Raw genomic sequence first — 18,625 nt, 5'->3', positions numbered from 1 at the left:
ATATGATGTAATTGAAACCAAGTGATAAATAATAAATGCATATTTTGCTTTAACAGTTTATGATGGATATGATTTACAACAAATCAAAATGTCAAGCACTGAAGAAGGAGTGATAACCGCAATGCACTGACCCAAAGGACATGATGATGCTGAAACTTAGACACCTCTGGATAGCAGTATGGAATACATTTTCGCCTTGATGGACATTTGCATAGTTAATCATTTCTATCGTGGAAGTGGTTATAAAGATGAGAAGCCTTTGGTCCTCAAATATAATGCTGTTTATGTTTATAGGTTTGTAACTCGGCTGCTGTTTTATTGGTGCTCATGACTACAGTCTTGATATGGGATGCATGCTGTTTACGTCAATCCAAGATGTAAACCAATATTTCACTAGCTTTACATTTGATGGTAAATAAAAATCAAATGCATTTTACATATCGTTTATATTTATTACTTGTGGAATAATTTCAATTCATACTGCATATCCTTAATATCAACTAGGAATGAGCATTGTAATGGTCAATCAGTTTCAATTTTAGACAATAAACATCTGTGAAAATAAAAATGAGAGGTGTGCTTCTTTGGTGTTAACAAGCAAGACAGATAAGAAATTGCTCTTTAGACATAGTTCATCTGGTCATCATTTTCTCAGTTACACAATCATGGGGGTCCTGAAGCCTAATCTGGGATTATCGAGTACAAGGCAAAATCCACCCTTTCACAAGATGATTATCTATAACCGGGCAGAGATTTGTAGACACAAGAAATCAGACAAAATAAGCAAATATCAAACTCAGTTAACCAAACACAGGGCTTGCAATCGGCTTAAAAACACTAGAAGAGGGGCGCTCTCCTAAATATGTGTTTATTTACTAGAGAAGTGGTCTGCAATTTCTTAATTGCTGCTGTTGTTGAAACACTGATTATTCAAGCAATATTTTTTTTGCTTCATTTTAGTTGTCTCGCTTCTTAAGATTCCCCACCCTTGGCTTCTTCTGTATTTACTGCTATTAAATGGATTCTTATTAGTAATAAGATGCAAAGGCGTAAGGGAACAGCAGTTCTCCATCTGTCTTGTTCTCATTTATGCCTGTGGTATTCAGTGTGAACTATCCTACTACTATGTCATCATATTCTATCATGTGAAGCATGAAAACTAAGAGGTTTGATTTAGAAACATCTATGTCAGAATGCCCAGTGAGGGCTGGCTTTTGGCCCTGGAGAATATTGTTCTGTTAAAGAATGGGACCAAAATATCATCCAAGAGCAACTTCTCTCAACCCTCCAAGAACAGTATGGTGACCAACGCTGCCTTTTCCAGCATGATAAGGCAAAAGTGATAATAACTAAGTGGCTCAGGGAACAAAACAATGAAATTTGGGGTCCATGGCCAGAAAACTCCCTAGACCTTAATCCCATTGAGAACTTGTGATCAATCCTCAAGAGGCAAGTGGATGAACAAAGGCCCATCAATTCTGACAAACTCCAAACATTGATTATGCAAGAATGGGCTGCCATCAGTCAGCATTTGCCCCAGACGTTGATTGATAGCAAGCCAGGGTGAATTGCAGAGCTCTTGAAAAAGAAAGAAGGGCCAACACTTCAAATATTGACTTTAATGTAATCTTAATACATAATTCGCCAGCCTCCTCACTCACGTCCATCCGAAGCCAAATGCGCAGTCGCCCGAAAAACCTTACGAGACCGACATCTCACCCCAACATCGCGGCAGGTGGCGGATTTACGGCTGCGAAAATCCAAAGAGAAAGGCGACTTCGATTAAAGCTCTAGAGGCCTGAAAGGCGATTTCGACTACAGCTCGAGGCCTAATTATGCATTCTGATTAAATTACGCATTCATTCAATACACCTATATCAGGTTTGTGGTGCTTATACTTATTACTATTCCACTCGTGCCCGTTTCATCTTACGTTGTCGAAACGGGCTCTTTGTCTAGTTGTCAATAAAAGCCTTTGTAATTCTACTTCAGTATACCATAGAAACATCTGACAAAAAGATCTAAAATCACTGAAGCAGAAAACTTTGTGAAAACCAAAACTAGGGTCATTCACAAAACTTTTGGCCACGTCTGTACTAGGCAATGAAGAAACCAGCTGAAACTGACACACTTCAGCTTTCAGAAACTTTTTTTTGTATACTGTTTTTGTTAAAAAACCGTCCCACCTGCTGAATTTGCATGCAGCCCTAAGAACGGACTCTCCCTGTCCTGAAGTAAAGTGTTTGACTTAAAGAGTCCGTGTTCGTGTGGCCACTTTGTTTCGTGCACACAATATAGCAAAGCACTGACATATCTGTAGGCTGAATGCGTATAAATACATTCCCTCTCAAAACACTTGTAACAGGTGGTTTTCACTTCAACTTCTGCCTCAGAGCTTCAGAATCTTAGTTGCTACACTTTAGTGGGTCTGCACACGGACGTTTCCTCTCACATTCTAATGACACGCATGTAAATCTGGCATCTCTAAACTGGCCCAGTATGAGAAAGTATGGATGCTCATGGGAGTGTTCCCTGCAATGGTGCTTCCTGCCTTATGCCCGAAGATGCTAGGACAGGTGGAAGGCTCCTAACTACCACGTTTTAGGATGAGTGGGTTCAGAAATGAATAGACAGGAAAAAAAGGCTTTTATTGCAGTCTGATGAGAAGGATAACCATGTAATGTCAAGTAACTGAAATGAAGTTAAATCTGCTAAGAGATGTTACCGATACCCACCTCTTTGCTGCGCTCATCTAAAACCTCGACAAACTTGGCTGGAAACCAACCTGATGGAAAAAAACAAAGAGTAATAAATTATTTCAGCTAAAGATTCAAGGTAATGCCAAATGCATTTGGAAACTGGCTACCAGCAAACTGCAAAAGACAGGACTTCACACAGAGCTGTTTCGACACCGGTGAGAAAAGCACTCTTGGCAACCAGGTAAGCATTTATTATTATTCCGGAAAGAAAAATAAAAACAGCCACATAGTAGCTGGGAAACAAGCTTTTCTACTTCTTTTGTGCCTTCTCCTGGATGGCTGCAAGCCTCTGCTAAATCAGTGCCCCCTAGCTGGCAGTAACTCACCCTTAGGCCACGGTCTGTGCACGGTCTGGTCAGTTATTATCAAGCGTGAACACTCTGTACTGGGTAGCTTTTATAGTCTCTTGCAATCTCTTTACAGTCATTTATTTCAAAGATATTCTTCACAGATGTCTACCCACTGCAACTCACTCCTCAGCTAGTATCGACTTAGCCTCAAAATACGAACGTCTGGACACAACCGTGTGGGAATTTGGCTTAGATATGGGTAGGAACAATTAGAAGGTTCACAAATTGTTAGATTTCTACACCAATTCAATGCCACATGAATGTGGAGCTCAAAAGTAGGGGTGAAGATTTAAACAGCAATGTGAACTCATTAATCTGGTTTGACCGACAGCAAGCCAGAGATTCTGATGTGCAGACATTCCATGGATAAAAAACACCTGTTAAACATAAAAATGTGTGTTATGTTGGCGGAGTACATGTTACATGTCTATTATATAAAAAAATCCTGAGATGAGACGTGACTTTTTCAGAGAGATACTTTTACGTCCCACACCCGGGGCCGGAAATAAAAGACAAAGAGTTGATGACAAAGTAGAACATCATAAAGAGGTTCAAAAACGTTGGCGCGATACACATGCAGAGCAGGTTAGAGATACTGAAATTACTAAAATTCGAGAGTCTCAAAAAAATTATAGTAAAGATCACATTAGCGCTAACAAACAGAAATTATTACTCGGTGAAATAAGGGAAAAGTGAAAAGAGATCGAACATATGGACATAGATGATATGACAGATATTGTTCAGATTTAAATCGTCTAATTCGTGTTGCCACCAGGGAAAAGTAGTGTTTCTTCCAATGAAGAGGTATATCCGTGAGAATTAAAAGAATTTGTTGTTTGGTGAAAGTGAAATCCACATATACGAGCGGCAGAGACGCGAAGTGCCTGACGTATAGTGCAGGCCGGGGGGTTGGCGAGCGAAGCGAACTAATCCCCCTAGTGTTAAAAAAAAAACAAACAAACAAAACCTGTTGCATGTGAAAAACCTTTCTGTTAAACCAGATTACATTTACAAACATAACCTGCTGCACGGGAAAAACGGCTCTGTAAAAAAATCAGAGGACACACACATTTCCAAGCTTATGGTAAAAGTGAACAATGCATTGCCGCTGGCTATCTGTCACCTCTTGGCTCACAGTTATGACAATACAGTCGAAGTAAAAGTGAGGCAGCTATGCCCATGAAAAGATTAACTCAAATATGCATTCGAGCTAACTAAAGGTTCTGTCACCCCCAGTAAAAATTAGGGGGTGAAAAAAAAAAATTCCAATTAAAGAAGGACTTGTTGTTGTTAATAATTGAGAGCCACATGAAATTCAGATTTCCGCAATATCAATATGTACCTAACGAGCAACAGAACCACAGGCCATGAACAAGACAGCAATAAGCATCCAGTTACCGACTGCAAGTCCATATGAATAACTAAGGTACATTTAAAGGTGTTTTCACACCATTTCCTTTGCTCCGAATCAGGGAATGACTCATGACTTTGTTTCAATTTCTAGTTAGTTTAGTCGTGTTTCACAATGCAAACTTTCAAGCAAATAAAACATTAGTAAACATTCTGTAGGTGCATCGTGGGCTCGTTTCATTGGGCAGAAACTTTTGCCCCCCAGAAAAAATGCTAATGAAGGTTGACAACGGCTGTATTTTCCATAATTATTTGGTTTATTTACCGAAAACAACTCTAAGAGCAAAATGCATATTATTGAATGACTGGATGCAATGAGAAGTCAAGCAAAATTACCCTTTTTATTGACTAACTAAAAAGATTACAATATATAAGCTTTTGAGGCAACTCAGGCCCCTTCTTCAGGCAGTTTGTAATCATAATAACTGGAAAAATACTTGGAAGAGCAGGCGCTACTACATGTGGTACGAAAATGACAAGTTTCAAATAGGCAAGCATACACTGATGTGTTTTAGCAGATGATGTTGCGTATTTACTATCTAGTAGCCACCAAATAAACGTACCTCAATTTAGGCTATTTCAAATCACATGACTACTATCTTAACTCCTATAACTATTTGTTAATAGTGTTCATTTTGTATTGTTTGATTAACATTTAGTATACATGTCAAAAGGTAGGTAATGTGTCCTCATCACACACAAAAAGAGATTGCAATGAGAAGGTGCCCCACCTGTGTGTATAACAATTGTGGTATAAGATTTGGGGGGTCTGACTGTCGATCTCATTGGGCACTGCAGTTCACTGCTTGTTAACCACTGTGTGCGTTTTGATTGACCAAATTACACCATTTTATTTTTCTTCTTCACCCCCAACTGTTGCTTGATCTTATGTATTACGGGCACATATGAGGTGCTTGATCAAACGCTGTGCTTGGTCTGATGGACTGGTAATTGTGCAAGTGGTTTTGTGTTATATTCATACCTATGTGCACGTTTATTTTTTTCCTTTTTTATCGTTTTTAATACTGCCTGTTACCTCTCGATTCATTATACTATTTACTGACAGCAGACATGTAGCGTGACTATGACAGTGGGCAAAATTTCACTCATAATGCACAATATTTCATGTGGTTAGATCAGACCATTGTCAGATAATATTCATACCTAATGTAAATCGCTCCAGGGTTTGCTTAGTACCGCACCAAAACCTCACTTTCCAAACAGTTTCGGTCCAGTTGTTTAAGTCTACACCCGAGTGAAACTGGCATGTTCACATCTACCTAAATAAACCGGACTTTCAGGGAAATCACACCAACGTTTGAACAAACTGCACCAAACGAACTAGATGTGAAAACACCTTTAGATTACGGTCTTTAATTGGAAATGCCAAACATGCCATACCAAAATATAGTTGCAGTGTTTTCATCCATCCATCCATTTTCCAACCCGCTGAATCCAAACACAGGGTCACGGGGGTCTGCTGGAGCCAATCCCAGCTAACACAGGGCACAAGGCAGGAACCAATCCTGGGCAGGGTGCCAACCCACCACAGTTGCAGTGTTTTAACACGTAGTATATATAGAGCACAGCATTTTAAAATATAGTATATATAGAGCACAATGTTTCTCCAAAAACTATTTGCTGTTGTTATGCCATTTAGTGATGCAATAATCAGAATGACTGCAAGATATACAATCATTAAGCCTCAGTTGACTTGTGTCCTCTTAAAATCGTTAACAGCAATTTTAACTTTCTATTTTCTCTCAGTGTCGTCTTTTGTTCAGTTTCATTTTCTCTCTCCTCATCTTCCCATAGTTATTTCAGGCATTTGCCAAATACATGAGAAGAAACGGAACATTACAACCCCGGCTGTTTAAAGTGCATGGACTGAAGGAAATTTGGGAAGAGTTTTTAGAAAAGTAGAACTTTTTCAGAAGTGGATTTTTCTGCTATTCACAGCACAGTGTTTATCAAGCTAACCCCAAACATGTATTCTCGTCCCAAGAGTGAAGTATGGCCCCATGAGACTAATATCGACCTAACATGGAGTATAATTTAGTGGTCATACTGCAGTAAACAAAGTATTGCGCTAACTGTACATGAGCCTGCTTGATCAAGTATATAATATGGAAGAGTACATGCAATTTAAAATTATTTTGATAGTTATAGATAAATATACTGTAGATTTAATTATATATATATTTATTAAATGTATGGCATTCAAGGACTGGTGTTCATGCCAGGATGAACTCCCCTCCTTTATCTGGCTGGAAGGCCCAGGTGGCAAATGGACACAGAGTGGCAAGATGTTCCCTGCCTTAACCAGAAGGATGGCAGAAGATGCCAGGTAGGCATGTTGGTGTCGTTGGGCTGAAGAACAATACCCAGCCAGGAGGCCACTGTGATGGAAGAACAAGGGGAGAAAACCTTTCAGGACTATCTGTTCCTCCAATATAATAGATTGCAGCATTCCTGGGGTCAGGATTTTCAGTAGGGGATGCTGGGATCTGTAGTCCTGTGGGGCAGAACAGTTTGGTTTCGTGGGAGCCACCATGGGGAGCTACCAGGAATCTATCTATCTATCTATCTATCTAATCATCCACACTTTATGGGACTTCCATTTGACCCAGAGGTGTTTCCATTAGGCTGTGTCCTAGCACAGGAAGTGCTCCCTAGTCCAAGATAAAAGAGACCTCTTGACCTCATCCAGGCAAGATGAAAGAGGTGAAAGAGGACAAAGCTCCCCTGGGAGGTGTGGAGGAGAGAAACAGAAGGGAAGAATTGTGTTGTGGCTGGTTTACGCCTCGTTTAAAGCTTTTGTTCAGGGTGTTTTGTATAAATAAACCTTTTATTTATACCAGAACTTGTGTCTGGGGTGCTGCCTTTTGCCCCCGGTGCTCAAAATATGACTTTGTTGTTATTGTTTTTTTTTTTTTTTTTTTTTTAAAGTATAACCTGATTTTTAATTTTTCTTTTCCTTATGCTATGTATAGTTTTTAAGGATTGAGCATTAGGATGTGCAGATAAATCTATTTTTACACATTTTCAGAAAGGAGTATCGTAATTCTCACCTCTTAGCCCATTAAGTTCTCCAACCCAGCAATGCTCATCTTTTTGCGAGATAATCTGAAAAAGAAAAGTCGATTTCAAGTAAGAAGAGTACAGAGCAGCCACCACATATTCACGCAACAAGAATTCTGGATGCTCACCGTGATGATATCATTCTTTCGAAAACCTAACTCATCGTCATCATGCCTTTCAAAGTCCAGCAATGCCTTGGCTCTCCGCCGGCGATTCCGCGAGACCACAACAAAATTATCATGATCCTTCTGGTGGCTTTCCATTGAGTAATCTGGCGTTAGCTCCTACATAAAAAAGTTGGGATGGAAAAAAAATTACTGAAACAGATGTGTACTTGGAGGGAAAAAATAAATGTTGGTTTATACTGCTTCTCTATAACTCCTTAAGATTTAAAGTCCCTTTATTAGATGATCTGAAAGTTTAGTAAAATATTTTCATTAGGAATTATAATTTTCATCACTCATTTAGTAGAATAGCTATCCCAAGCATTAGATACATTACCTTAAATGTGGCAATCTTAAAATAACCTAACTGATCCCAATTCTACAATGGAAATTAAATGATTCCAGAAGAAACCAGATCCAACTAGTCCTAACAGATCATTTCCAATGTGGAACTGAGAAGGGGCAGAAGAACAAGCAGTCATCAGATGGAGATTAGTTCAAGTTATCTAAAAATCAGCGATCACGCAGCCTGTTTTTTACTCTAAATAACAAATGAGAAATTGTCTGAACTGCCTTTCTCCTTACTGCACCACAACAAATGTCTTTTAAAAAGGTGCTGGCTGTGCAATCGCAGGAAACTCATGTTTTTTGTCTTAGATTGTCACATCAGCCCACTCCTTCAAAGACAATCTGATCAAATACCAACAACATGTTGTGTCTTTTCAAGTTTATTGTCTTTCTCATAACTACTAAGCACTTTAGTGTCTTTTAAAGTTTCTGTTTATAACAGGCAGATAAGATCTTTCTATAAAATTTGTGTATGACCTAAGTTTGATTATTTATTTATCCATCTATTATCCAACCCGCTATATTCGAACTATAGGGTCACGGGGATTATTTATTTAATGCCTGTGAATAGAATCAACAAATCAAATTAAACAACAGAAATAAATTACACCTGAGGTGGGCTGGCGCCCTGCCCAGGGTTTGTTTCCTGCCTTGCGCCCTGTATTGGCTGGAATTGGCTCCAGCAGACCCCCGTGACCCTGTAGTTAGGATATAGCGGGTTGGATAATGGATGGATGGAAATAAATTACACAGTTAATATCCCATGACCTCCCAAATTTGTTTTATTTAGTATTCTTAACAAGAAAATAAATTAACTAAAACCAAGATGTTGAACTAGAAGAAAGTAACACTTAAAATTTCCCAAATTTGAAGTAAATGTTTAAAAGCTTATAACATGAGATAAGAGAGACTTCCATTTCCCTTCCTCATTTTAAAATAAAAAACTGGAATTCTTACCAGTGTAAAGTTGCGAGGATCCAAGCAGTGGAAATGTTTGGCCACCTGGACAATGCTCTCCCGGAGGTCCGCCACCAGCTCAGTTTGCTTAATGTTCTTTGCCTTCAGTGCCTCTGCGTCTTCATCCCCAAACAACAGGGAACTGATGGTGGATCTTCGACGCTGACTCTGTCTCCGCACAATCTAAGAAATGAAGGCAGTCAGCTGTATTTATTGTACTTCAAATGCTCAAAAAATTGTAATGCAGATTATTTTGTCTTTCATTTTACTAAATAGTACTAAGAACATGTTCAAAATATAAAAATTTAAGTAATTATTAACAATTGCACATTACATTTCAGCCAACCATTTATGATGGGGCTCACCTTAGATAGATTGGCAGTTTGGTTACCAGCTGTTTGATGATTGGTCAATTGCGCCTGCTCAGCAATGATGTAGGCAAGGTGTTTGCGCCTTTGTGTTTCTATAATCGTCTCATTTAGAGATCCTGCTACTCGCATTGCTTCTCCCAGCAGCTGATTAGGATCATCCAGCTGGCAAGGCAGGTCTGAGAGTGTGTTGAAAATAGAAGCAGAGTTTTCCGATTGAACCAACTCCTCCTCCTAGAAAAACAACAACATCTGTTGTTTGGACATTATGGCTGGCCAGAGCTACCAACATGTCATCTATCCTCAATTTTTCTAGATCTCCCAACTTCAACACAGTCAACCATCAAATCCCCCTTGCCACCACTGGGACTGCCCTCAGGTGATTCGAGTCCTCTTTGGCAGATTCTATCATGTGTCCTGGCTAGGAGAGAAGTCAAGGTTGCAAAGCAACCATGGGGATTCCCCCCCATCCCTCCCCCACCCAACCACAACCAAGGATCAATACCTAGTCCTCTCCTCTTCTCTCTATATACCTTCTCATTAGGTCCCATCATCCAGTCCCATGGTTTCTCATATCATTTCTATACAAATGATGCACAGCTGTATCAATACTTCCTTCTAGATGACCACATGGTCAAATCTTTACAGCTATGACTGATATTGCAACCTGGATGAAGGATCACAATCTCTAGCTCAACCTAGCAAAGACGGACCTTCTCGTTATCCCAGTTCATACATCTATTCAGCTCTGTTCACCTCCGCTCACTACCGCTAACACTCACCAAATCAGTATGCAAACTTTGGGCCGTGATCAATGACCAGCTCTTCTTCACTGACCATGTTGCAACTGTCTCTCGTTCTTGTAGATTCACTCTATATAAACACTTGCAAGATCACACCGTGTAAGACAGAGTATAGATAACTTTTACTCGGGTCTTGGATTTGTTTCATCTGGACTACTGCAGCTTTCCGCTGGCAAGAGTACCAGCATGTGCTACCAAACTGCAGGAAAGGATTCAAAATATGTGCCACATTTGATGTACACAGCCAAGGTGGGCACATGTCACTCCTTCTTTTCAGATCACTACATTGGCTCCCTGTAGCTGCATGCATTAAATTCAAATCCTTGACACTTACCAAGAGAATTGTCAATGGATCAGCACTTATATGGAGATACTGGTGAGGTCCTATGCTCCTTCTAGCACACTCAGGTCTGCTAATGAATGGTATCTTGTGATGCCACCCCCTGTGTGGCACCAAATTTCAGTCCAGTCTCTTTTTAAGTGTAGCTTCTAGCTGGTGGTACGAGGAACGTTCAAAAAGTTTCTGCACTTCTACATTTTCGTTGGAAACGGTGAAGGCAGGAGGAGCAGTAATTGGTTGTGTCTGAGAGGGTCATGTGACTAGAAAAATTGCATCGCAAAGGAAGGTGACTATGTAGAAAAGAGATGTAATTTGTTTTGGAAATTCTTATTAAAACAGAGTAAAAAAAAAAAGTTCAGAAACTTTTTGAACGTCCCTCTTATAAGCTTCCATCCTCTATTCAAAGTTCTGACTCCCTCAAAGTGTTTAAGAAGCGTATGAAGACTTTCATTTGAATTAATTTCTGATATTAGTTGTTGGTGTAACTTGCTTACCCTTGTCCCATTACACCTATTCTTGAACAATTCCCTAATGCTTAATGATTATGTTGACCTCTTTTGTGAGTCACTTTGGATAAAAGCATCTGCTAAGCAAATAAATGTAAACATCTCTAGTACAGTACCTATCACATTTGTTACAAAATTTTCTTATAGGATCTATCAGCCACCTTCAAGCTCTAAAGTCAATCATAAGCTTATATTTTATATTACATAAAAACAACAGAGTACCATTACGCAGTAAATATATCTCAGTTAATGATGAGCAAAAGTATCATCAAATAAAGATCCCACTATACTGTTCCTGTCATTCAAAAGGGTTCATGTCTCAGATCAGGAGAGACTTTATTATGAAGACATCAAATTATCATACGTAAATTGCTACACAGTCAAGACTGAACAGGACATCTGTTCTACCAAGATAAACTGGAAAACATCGAGGGCACCTTCATCTTCAGCATTCCCAAGGTGATCTGAAACAAAACCACGGAGCCGTTGTAAAAGAACAAGTCCCAGATGCGTAGCAGAAGTTTAATATGGACAACGCTGGCAAAGGCAGTCAGGAACCAGTGGAGTGTGATTAGGGACAATTCTGAAACGTGAAGAGGAAAGAAAGCAAAATAAACATGGGACGTCATGACAGATTTGGAGAAAAAGCTTTGGTGAACATTAAATTTACCAGCTCTTGAGAAACTTGAAACTGTTTGATCAGGAAAGGAATACAATTTTATTGATTTGGTCACAAAGTACGATAGTAGCTAGCTATTTAATCGGCCTAAGGCTTGCATGTCTACTTTTTGTAGGTGATGTGGTCTTTTTGTCCCCTTGGCTTCAGACCAAGATCTTGGCTGTGTTTTGGGATGGTCCAAGTAGAATAATGTGGTTAGGATGAGAATTAAAAAAAAATATAATAATAGTAATAATAATAAAAAACTGTCTCAAAGATGAGGCATGAGTAGCTGCACTCAAGTGGAGGAGTTAAGTTCCTTTGTATCTAATTCCTGACTGAGAGTAGAGGTGATGGGGAGACCAACCAACAAACTAGTGCATCAGCAGCAGTTTTACAAATGTTGTACCAGATCATGTTGGTGAACCGGATTAGAAGACCATGGACAAAGCTGTACATTTACTGATAACTCTACATCTCTATTCTTATCTCTGGTTCACAAGCTTGTGGCAGTGAAAAAAATATAATTGCAAGTACAAGCAGCTGAAATGAGGTTCAGTGTGAAAATTTTGTCATTAGAGGAGGACCTCAGTAGAACTATTGTTTCTCCAGATTGAGAGGAGTCACCTGAGGTGGCTTGGGCATGCAGTTAGGATGTGCCATGGATGCCTCCATCTGACAAGGGCCACTGTGAGAAGTGTGAGTGAGACACCCAGAACAAGCTGGAAGGACTGTGTCTCTTGACTATCTTTGGAGTGTCTATTCATTCCCAAAGATGGGACAGATAAAGTCTCTTGTTCTTGTAGATTCAATCTATATAAACACTTGCAAGATCACACCGTGTAAGACCCAACTTTTACTCGGGTCTTTGGTTTTGTTTCATCTGGACTACTGCAGCTATCTGTTGGCAAGAGTACCAGCATGTGCTACCAAACTGCAGGAGAGGATTCAAAATATGTGCCACATTTGATGTACACAGCTAAGGTGGGCACATGTCACTCCTTTTCAGATCACTACATTGGCTCCCTGTAGCTGCACGCATTAAATTCAAATCCTTGACACTTACCAAGAGAATCGTCAATGGATCAGCACTTATATGAGTGAGAGACCCAGAACAAGTTGGAAGGACTGTGTCTCTTGACTATTTTCGGAGTGTCTATTCATTCCCAAAGATGGGACAGATAAAGTAACTGAAGTTTGGGAGGCTTGGACATCTAGCTCAGTTTCATCAGGAAAAGCAGAATTAAAATATTGCTGATGAACACGATGGGATAATGATAACAATGACTATTTCTTTGCAGTCTTTACTAGTTTACTGAAGACCCTTGTTTTACTTACCAATATCATGTTCCTGTAGAAGTTTATCCAGGCTAGGAAGGTACTGCACAATGAGCTGACGAAGGACCCTTTGATCAGTTTGTACTCCAAGCAAAGTGGTGCTGAAGTATGAGGCAGGAACAAGGTCCTCGATTAAAGCACTCATCATCCAGAAAGCGTCCTCCTCTTCCATGAAGAGTAGAAGACTTGCAACCACCTAGAAGTAAATGACGCCATGGTGTGGAAGATGACATTTTATATAACACATCCTCTGGACAAGTCTCAATTTTACTTATACTAATTTCACTGTTATGCAGAACCTTTTAAAATGTTTAGTAAAGTAACCAAGAAAACTACTCATTAAGCCAATTACTTAAGTATAACGTTAGTGCTTTTTCCTTGTCAGGGCAAAAATTGTAAAGTTTCCCATTTAAAATTAAATCTGCAACACGATAAAGTGTGCAGATAGTGTCTGAGTACCTTCTGAATCCACTCTTTTTCCACGTGATTTCTGTGTTCATACACATTTACACACACACACACACACACACACACACACACACACACACAGGTGACATAACACTGTCAAACCCACTTATTGCAATGCAGAGTTTCTGAAGGCCTGAGCCTACATTGGCAGCATGAGGTGTAAAACAGGAACAAGCCCTGGGCAGGGTGCCATTTTAACTCAGCGGCCCATTCATGCTCACACTCAAAGGAATTGTGAGCAACCAATTCTGCACAACTTTATGATGGGGAACAATAATTATAGTGCTGTTAGAAAAATAAAAACAAGTGCTGAAAAAGCATTTGACATACACACACGACAGAGATTGGACTTGAGCTGTAAGGTGGACATACCACCAACCTGACCTAAGCAAGCAAGCAAGCAAGCATGCATTCATGCATACATACACTCTATATGACAAGTTCATACAGTGTTCTGATAGTGCTAGAAAAATATGGCCAATGAAGCAGATAATTTGGTGATACAATTACAACAAAACATAAGGCAGATGAAGAGAAATAATTTTCAGGCTGGATATTTTTTCACATGTAGGAAACAAAATAAATCTACATAAAGGCATCCTCACCATCCCAGTGCCCTGACAATAACCAATGTCAGGGTATAGCCAGGCCAGGCCTCTTAATATTCTTCGAAGACGTGGCACCCCAATACTATTCATGTTTGAAAAGCAGGCATTTGTGGGCATGGTCCGCAACAGATCCTTCTCAATCTGTAAAGAAGAATGGATGTTAGTGCTGTAACTCAGGTCTGCATTCTCCTTTTGTCATTTACAAAAACAGCATGTCACAGCAGTCTAGGAGAGCCACTGCTTAAATGTGTTGCCTTTAAATGTCACACCCATAAAAATGCTTGCAGGTAGACATCTGAATCAGAGATAAATACTAATAAAAAATACACTAGTAACATTACATTGGGCAACAGAGACAAAATGCAGAATGCTAATGGAGTGTTTCCTCAGAATAAGGAACAGAATTCAGTTTTATTTGTTGAGGTGCGTGTATTTAGATATGCATGTACAAATTTCAAAGTGCATTTTAGAACTGGTTAGGCAACCTGTATGGATTTTCTAAGCACTATACAAACTTTCAAATAAGTTGGGCAATGGAGGAAGAAAGGAGATACACACTATGCCCTGAAAAATCAAAGATCAAAAATTGATCTACACAGTACACATCCCGTATATACTTGCAGATAAGTTCTCCCGCGGATAAGTCAGGACTTAATTTCACAGTATAATTTCTGGTATTTTATAATATTGGTTGTATAATTCGAATGTGGAAAACTCACACTATTGGTCCAAGAGATTATGATATGCTAACGGCCACCTGAGAGAGTAACAACGGGGCACAAAGCCTTTTTTTTCTATGTGGGTGCGGTAATGTGCTTTATCGGCACGTGCTCCTAACCTCTATTGTGCCTACATGACCACACAGTAACACCCGAACTATTCCAATGCAGCGTTTGCACTGTTTTGTGTATCTCACACTCTCATACACCTTTATCGTAAGAGCATCCCTCATCTACGATGAAGCGTTCAATCAGAAGAAAATATGAAGCTAGTTTTAAATTAAATGTCATTGAAATATCGAAAGAAATTGGTAACTACGCTGCTGCAACAAAATTTGATATGTCTGAGAAACTGATGCGAGATTGGAGGAGGCAAGAAGATGTAAAAAAATAATAATAATAATAATTAAGTGTCACATTTTTGAACGGGCGTATAAGTCGGGGTCTGATTTTATGATTGATTTTTCGGGTTTCAAGACCCGACTTATATGTGTGTATATATGGTATATGTAAAAAAAAAAAAAAAAAAAAAAAAAACCATATACACTGAACCTTTTGCAGATTGACTTCATAAAACATTTAAATAAACGACAACCACAATAATTTACACTACATTCCAAAATCCCTTGAAAGACCTAAACTGTCCCCATTTCTATCTGCATTGTTCCTCATTAGTTTACGTGTAAAACTGCACAATTACTTAGCTTAGTGTTTAAAAATTTAATTCAAACATACATTACTGCTATTCTATACATTTCTCTGTTCCTACATGCGCCATTATCTACTGTTTGAGAAAAATAAGGGTTTGCAGAATTCAGGTTGTAATTACTAGTAGCGTATTATATAGATTATTAATAATTTACTTGTGGTAATGAAATCCTTACCAATCAGCAAAACATACCATATGGAATTTAATGCTACATTTATAGACTATGGGACAGATAGGAAAAATTCATTCAATGCTACCCAAACAAATCTCTCTATTATAAAAAAAAAAATCCTGGCCAGGAGACCAAGGAGACGAGACGTGATCTTCTCGGAAGACAATTTGACGTCACGTGAGACAAGCCAGTGAGACAGAAGGACAACTGCTGTACAGGCTTTTAAATGATCGAAACGCAGTGTGACAAGCAGAACACACACCTCGGCAGCAGTAGCCGATCCGTCCGCATCTCCTTAGCGTGTGTTCAGCTTCCCCCCTTCACAACGGGAGCAGGAGAGACGCGAAGTGGCAGGAGCGTAGATCGCATCCGGGGGGGTTGAGCGAAGCAATTGAGACCAGAATCATCTCGGAGAGACACGTGGACGACACGCGAGACTAGACTTTACAACCTTAGGAAGCAAAACCCATGAAATTGTGACTTTTGCACGTCACGCCCTACTTACAATTTAAAACAAGTTCACGGACATCTAACCTAGCAGTTGTTGGAATGCTTTTGGCAGACACACTTCATGTGCTCCCAGCTCTTAAAACAACGACAAGCAGAACACGCAGCTCGCCAGCAGCAGCAAGCCAGCAGATGATCCGAGCGCATTTCCTTAACGTGTATTCAGCACCCCTGTTCACAACGCGCACAGCGTTATACCTCCCGCAAGACAGAGAATTAACCACGTCCAGGGCAAGAGATAAAGGACAAATATTTTTTTACAAAAGTTTTACGGTAAAAGTGAAAATACTGGATATGTAACGCTTAAGATGAAAACAACAATCTCTTTAAATTGTATATCCGGTAAACCAAACCCGGGAGTGGGTGAGCGAAACGAGCAGGGGGCAGTGCCTCCTAGTTAATAAAAATAACTAAATAAAATCTTACAATAAAATGTATATCATCTGAAATCCATGAACATTCAGAAACTTATAAAGGATAAAAAACTCTTTGGCAGGAGACTAATTTTTTTTTTCTTAATTACGCCACTAAGTGTTTCATTCCTGCTACTAATTTGTTGCAGTGTTAAGTTTCAACAAAGTGTTCAAGCTTGAAGCGAGACAGACTGAGACAAACAATCTGTGGCTTTTATTGCACGTCACCAGACTGTACTGTTATCTGCTGAAAGGCAGCCACATTGATAAAATACATATTGTACATTTTGAAAAGGCTGATTAGGATTGGTATTTTTAGCCCACTGACTCAGTGTTTGACATACAGTACACTATGCATAAGCATGCCGATCAAACTTGCTCGGTATCACAACAAAATTCTTTTTACCTGTTTAGCTGAGGGGGTTTCATCATTGGAGCTGTTTTTAACAATTTCCCTGTAAGGCATCTCAGAGCTCCGTTTCTTCTGCAAAGCACCAGACAACCGCATCCATAACTAGGGACCAAATAAGAACGAGGAGGAAATAAACAAACCATGACTATAAAACTGGAAGGACTATTCAGTTTGGAGGATGTACACAAAAACCTTCTACCTTCCCTCACCCAACTGACTCTCACCTGAGGTCGCATACTGTGCGGCACCCCAGACAGCACCAAGTTGCGCAGCTTTTCAGAGCGAGGCAGAGTCACGTCGATCTTGTCCCAGGTCAAGTCACCAACATCGTGGTTGTGAGTAAATTCCAGATGGGCCTGCCATCTTAGCCGAAGTTGGGGATCTTCTGTTAATGGCTCTCCCAGGAGCTTACTGTGATTGGGTTCAGCCTCATCTGTAAAGCAAAACAATAAAGAAATCCATTGTTCTATTCAAGTTACCTTAATGTACAGTATGCGGAGTTCCTTATGAACCCTACTCTGTAACAGCAGCTATTCTGATAGACACAATACAAAAACATACAAAGACAGACTTATTTATCATAGTCCAGCAACGACCTGGCACCCCATTCAGCAGAGTCTGTTTTGTAGTATCCATCTGAACTGTCCCGATGATCCTTAATTAAAATAAGGTGTTCTAGAAAACAGATGGATGCATTATTTACCATCAAATTTATTACTGTCAAGTACCATTGAAAGGAACTTTTTCAATCGATTTCTGTTAATATTGCTAATAATTATTATAACTTGTGTGGCTGTGTTGCAGTTTGATTTCTGTAACATTTTTGTGAGCTCTCACTCTTCTACAGAGTTCGAATTTTCAGATGTAAGTTCACTGTTTGACAACAAGGCTTAATGTCTACCAAAAGCTCCCTTTCTACATCCCCAAAAAACCCGGAACCATGACTTTCCCTGCTGAAAGTGTATCCTGAAACATTTTCTTCGGGAAAGGTCAATAACGCCATTCCACTGACTGTCTTATAACCTCCAGTTCAAAAGTGATGAAACCATGCTTCACTGTCTGCGATGATCCAAGACAACAAGATTTTAACTCAAGCCCTGTGGCAGGAAAACAAATCCAAACACACTCCTTTTCACACAGCTTTATGATTGATGGTTAGGCTTCGTGGAACCTTTTTGAATATCCTAACATATAAATAATCTCTTGGATACCAATTTTAAACTTCCTACATGTAATTCTACAGTCCTCTTAAATGAGCAAATGAACGTACTGAAGCAACGCCAGAGTGAATCCTCTTGTTGACCGGCCAGAACAAGGCTTGATAATGAGCTTCGCTTGGCCTCTCTCAAAAACTGCAATTAAAGAAGCCCAACATCTAACAGTGATCTTCATCAACATCCTTGTCTCAATATATATTTTTTTAACTATCTTGGGAATATTTGTTACTAATTCTTTCCCTGCCACAAAAAAACAGCCCAGTATTTCAAACATTAATTACATAATGTAATTTTGAGATCCAATGTTCTTAGTTTTAT

The 18,625-nt window shown here is 39.4% G+C and overlaps 1 protein-coding gene across 2 annotated transcripts in view; it reads right to left on the bottom strand.

The window, feature by feature from the left end:
• Positions 1-18,625, bottom strand: part of sgsm3 (small G protein signaling modulator 3) — a 73,629-nt gene that overhangs the window by 27,493 nt on the left and 27,511 nt on the right. For both annotated transcript variants that reach the window (XM_028815226.2, XM_028815225.2), the window contains exons 5-14: positions 17,315-17,523; positions 17,085-17,192; positions 14,156-14,299; positions 13,083-13,278; positions 11,524-11,669; positions 9,435-9,671; positions 9,070-9,252; positions 7,729-7,884; positions 7,591-7,645; positions 2,736-2,785 (exon numbers count right to left, since the gene is read on the bottom strand). In XM_028815226.2, the coding sequence (XP_028671059.1) occupies positions 2,736-2,785; positions 7,591-7,645; positions 7,729-7,884; positions 9,070-9,252; positions 9,435-9,671; positions 11,524-11,669; positions 13,083-13,278; positions 14,156-14,299; positions 17,085-17,192; positions 17,315-17,523 (1,484 nt within the window). The remainder of the gene's footprint in view (positions 1-2,735; positions 2,786-7,590; positions 7,646-7,728; positions 7,885-9,069; positions 9,253-9,434; positions 9,672-11,523; positions 11,670-13,082; positions 13,279-14,155; positions 14,300-17,084; positions 17,193-17,314; positions 17,524-18,625) is intronic.

Source organism: Erpetoichthys calabaricus, chromosome 12 (genome assembly GCF_900747795.2).
Source record: "Erpetoichthys calabaricus chromosome 12, fErpCal1.3, whole genome shotgun sequence".
Taxonomy (NCBI): domain Eukaryota; kingdom Metazoa; phylum Chordata; class Cladistia; order Polypteriformes; family Polypteridae; genus Erpetoichthys; species Erpetoichthys calabaricus.
The sequence above is the reverse complement of the archived record's forward strand: the minus strand, read 5'-3'. Positions and strand labels throughout refer to the sequence as shown.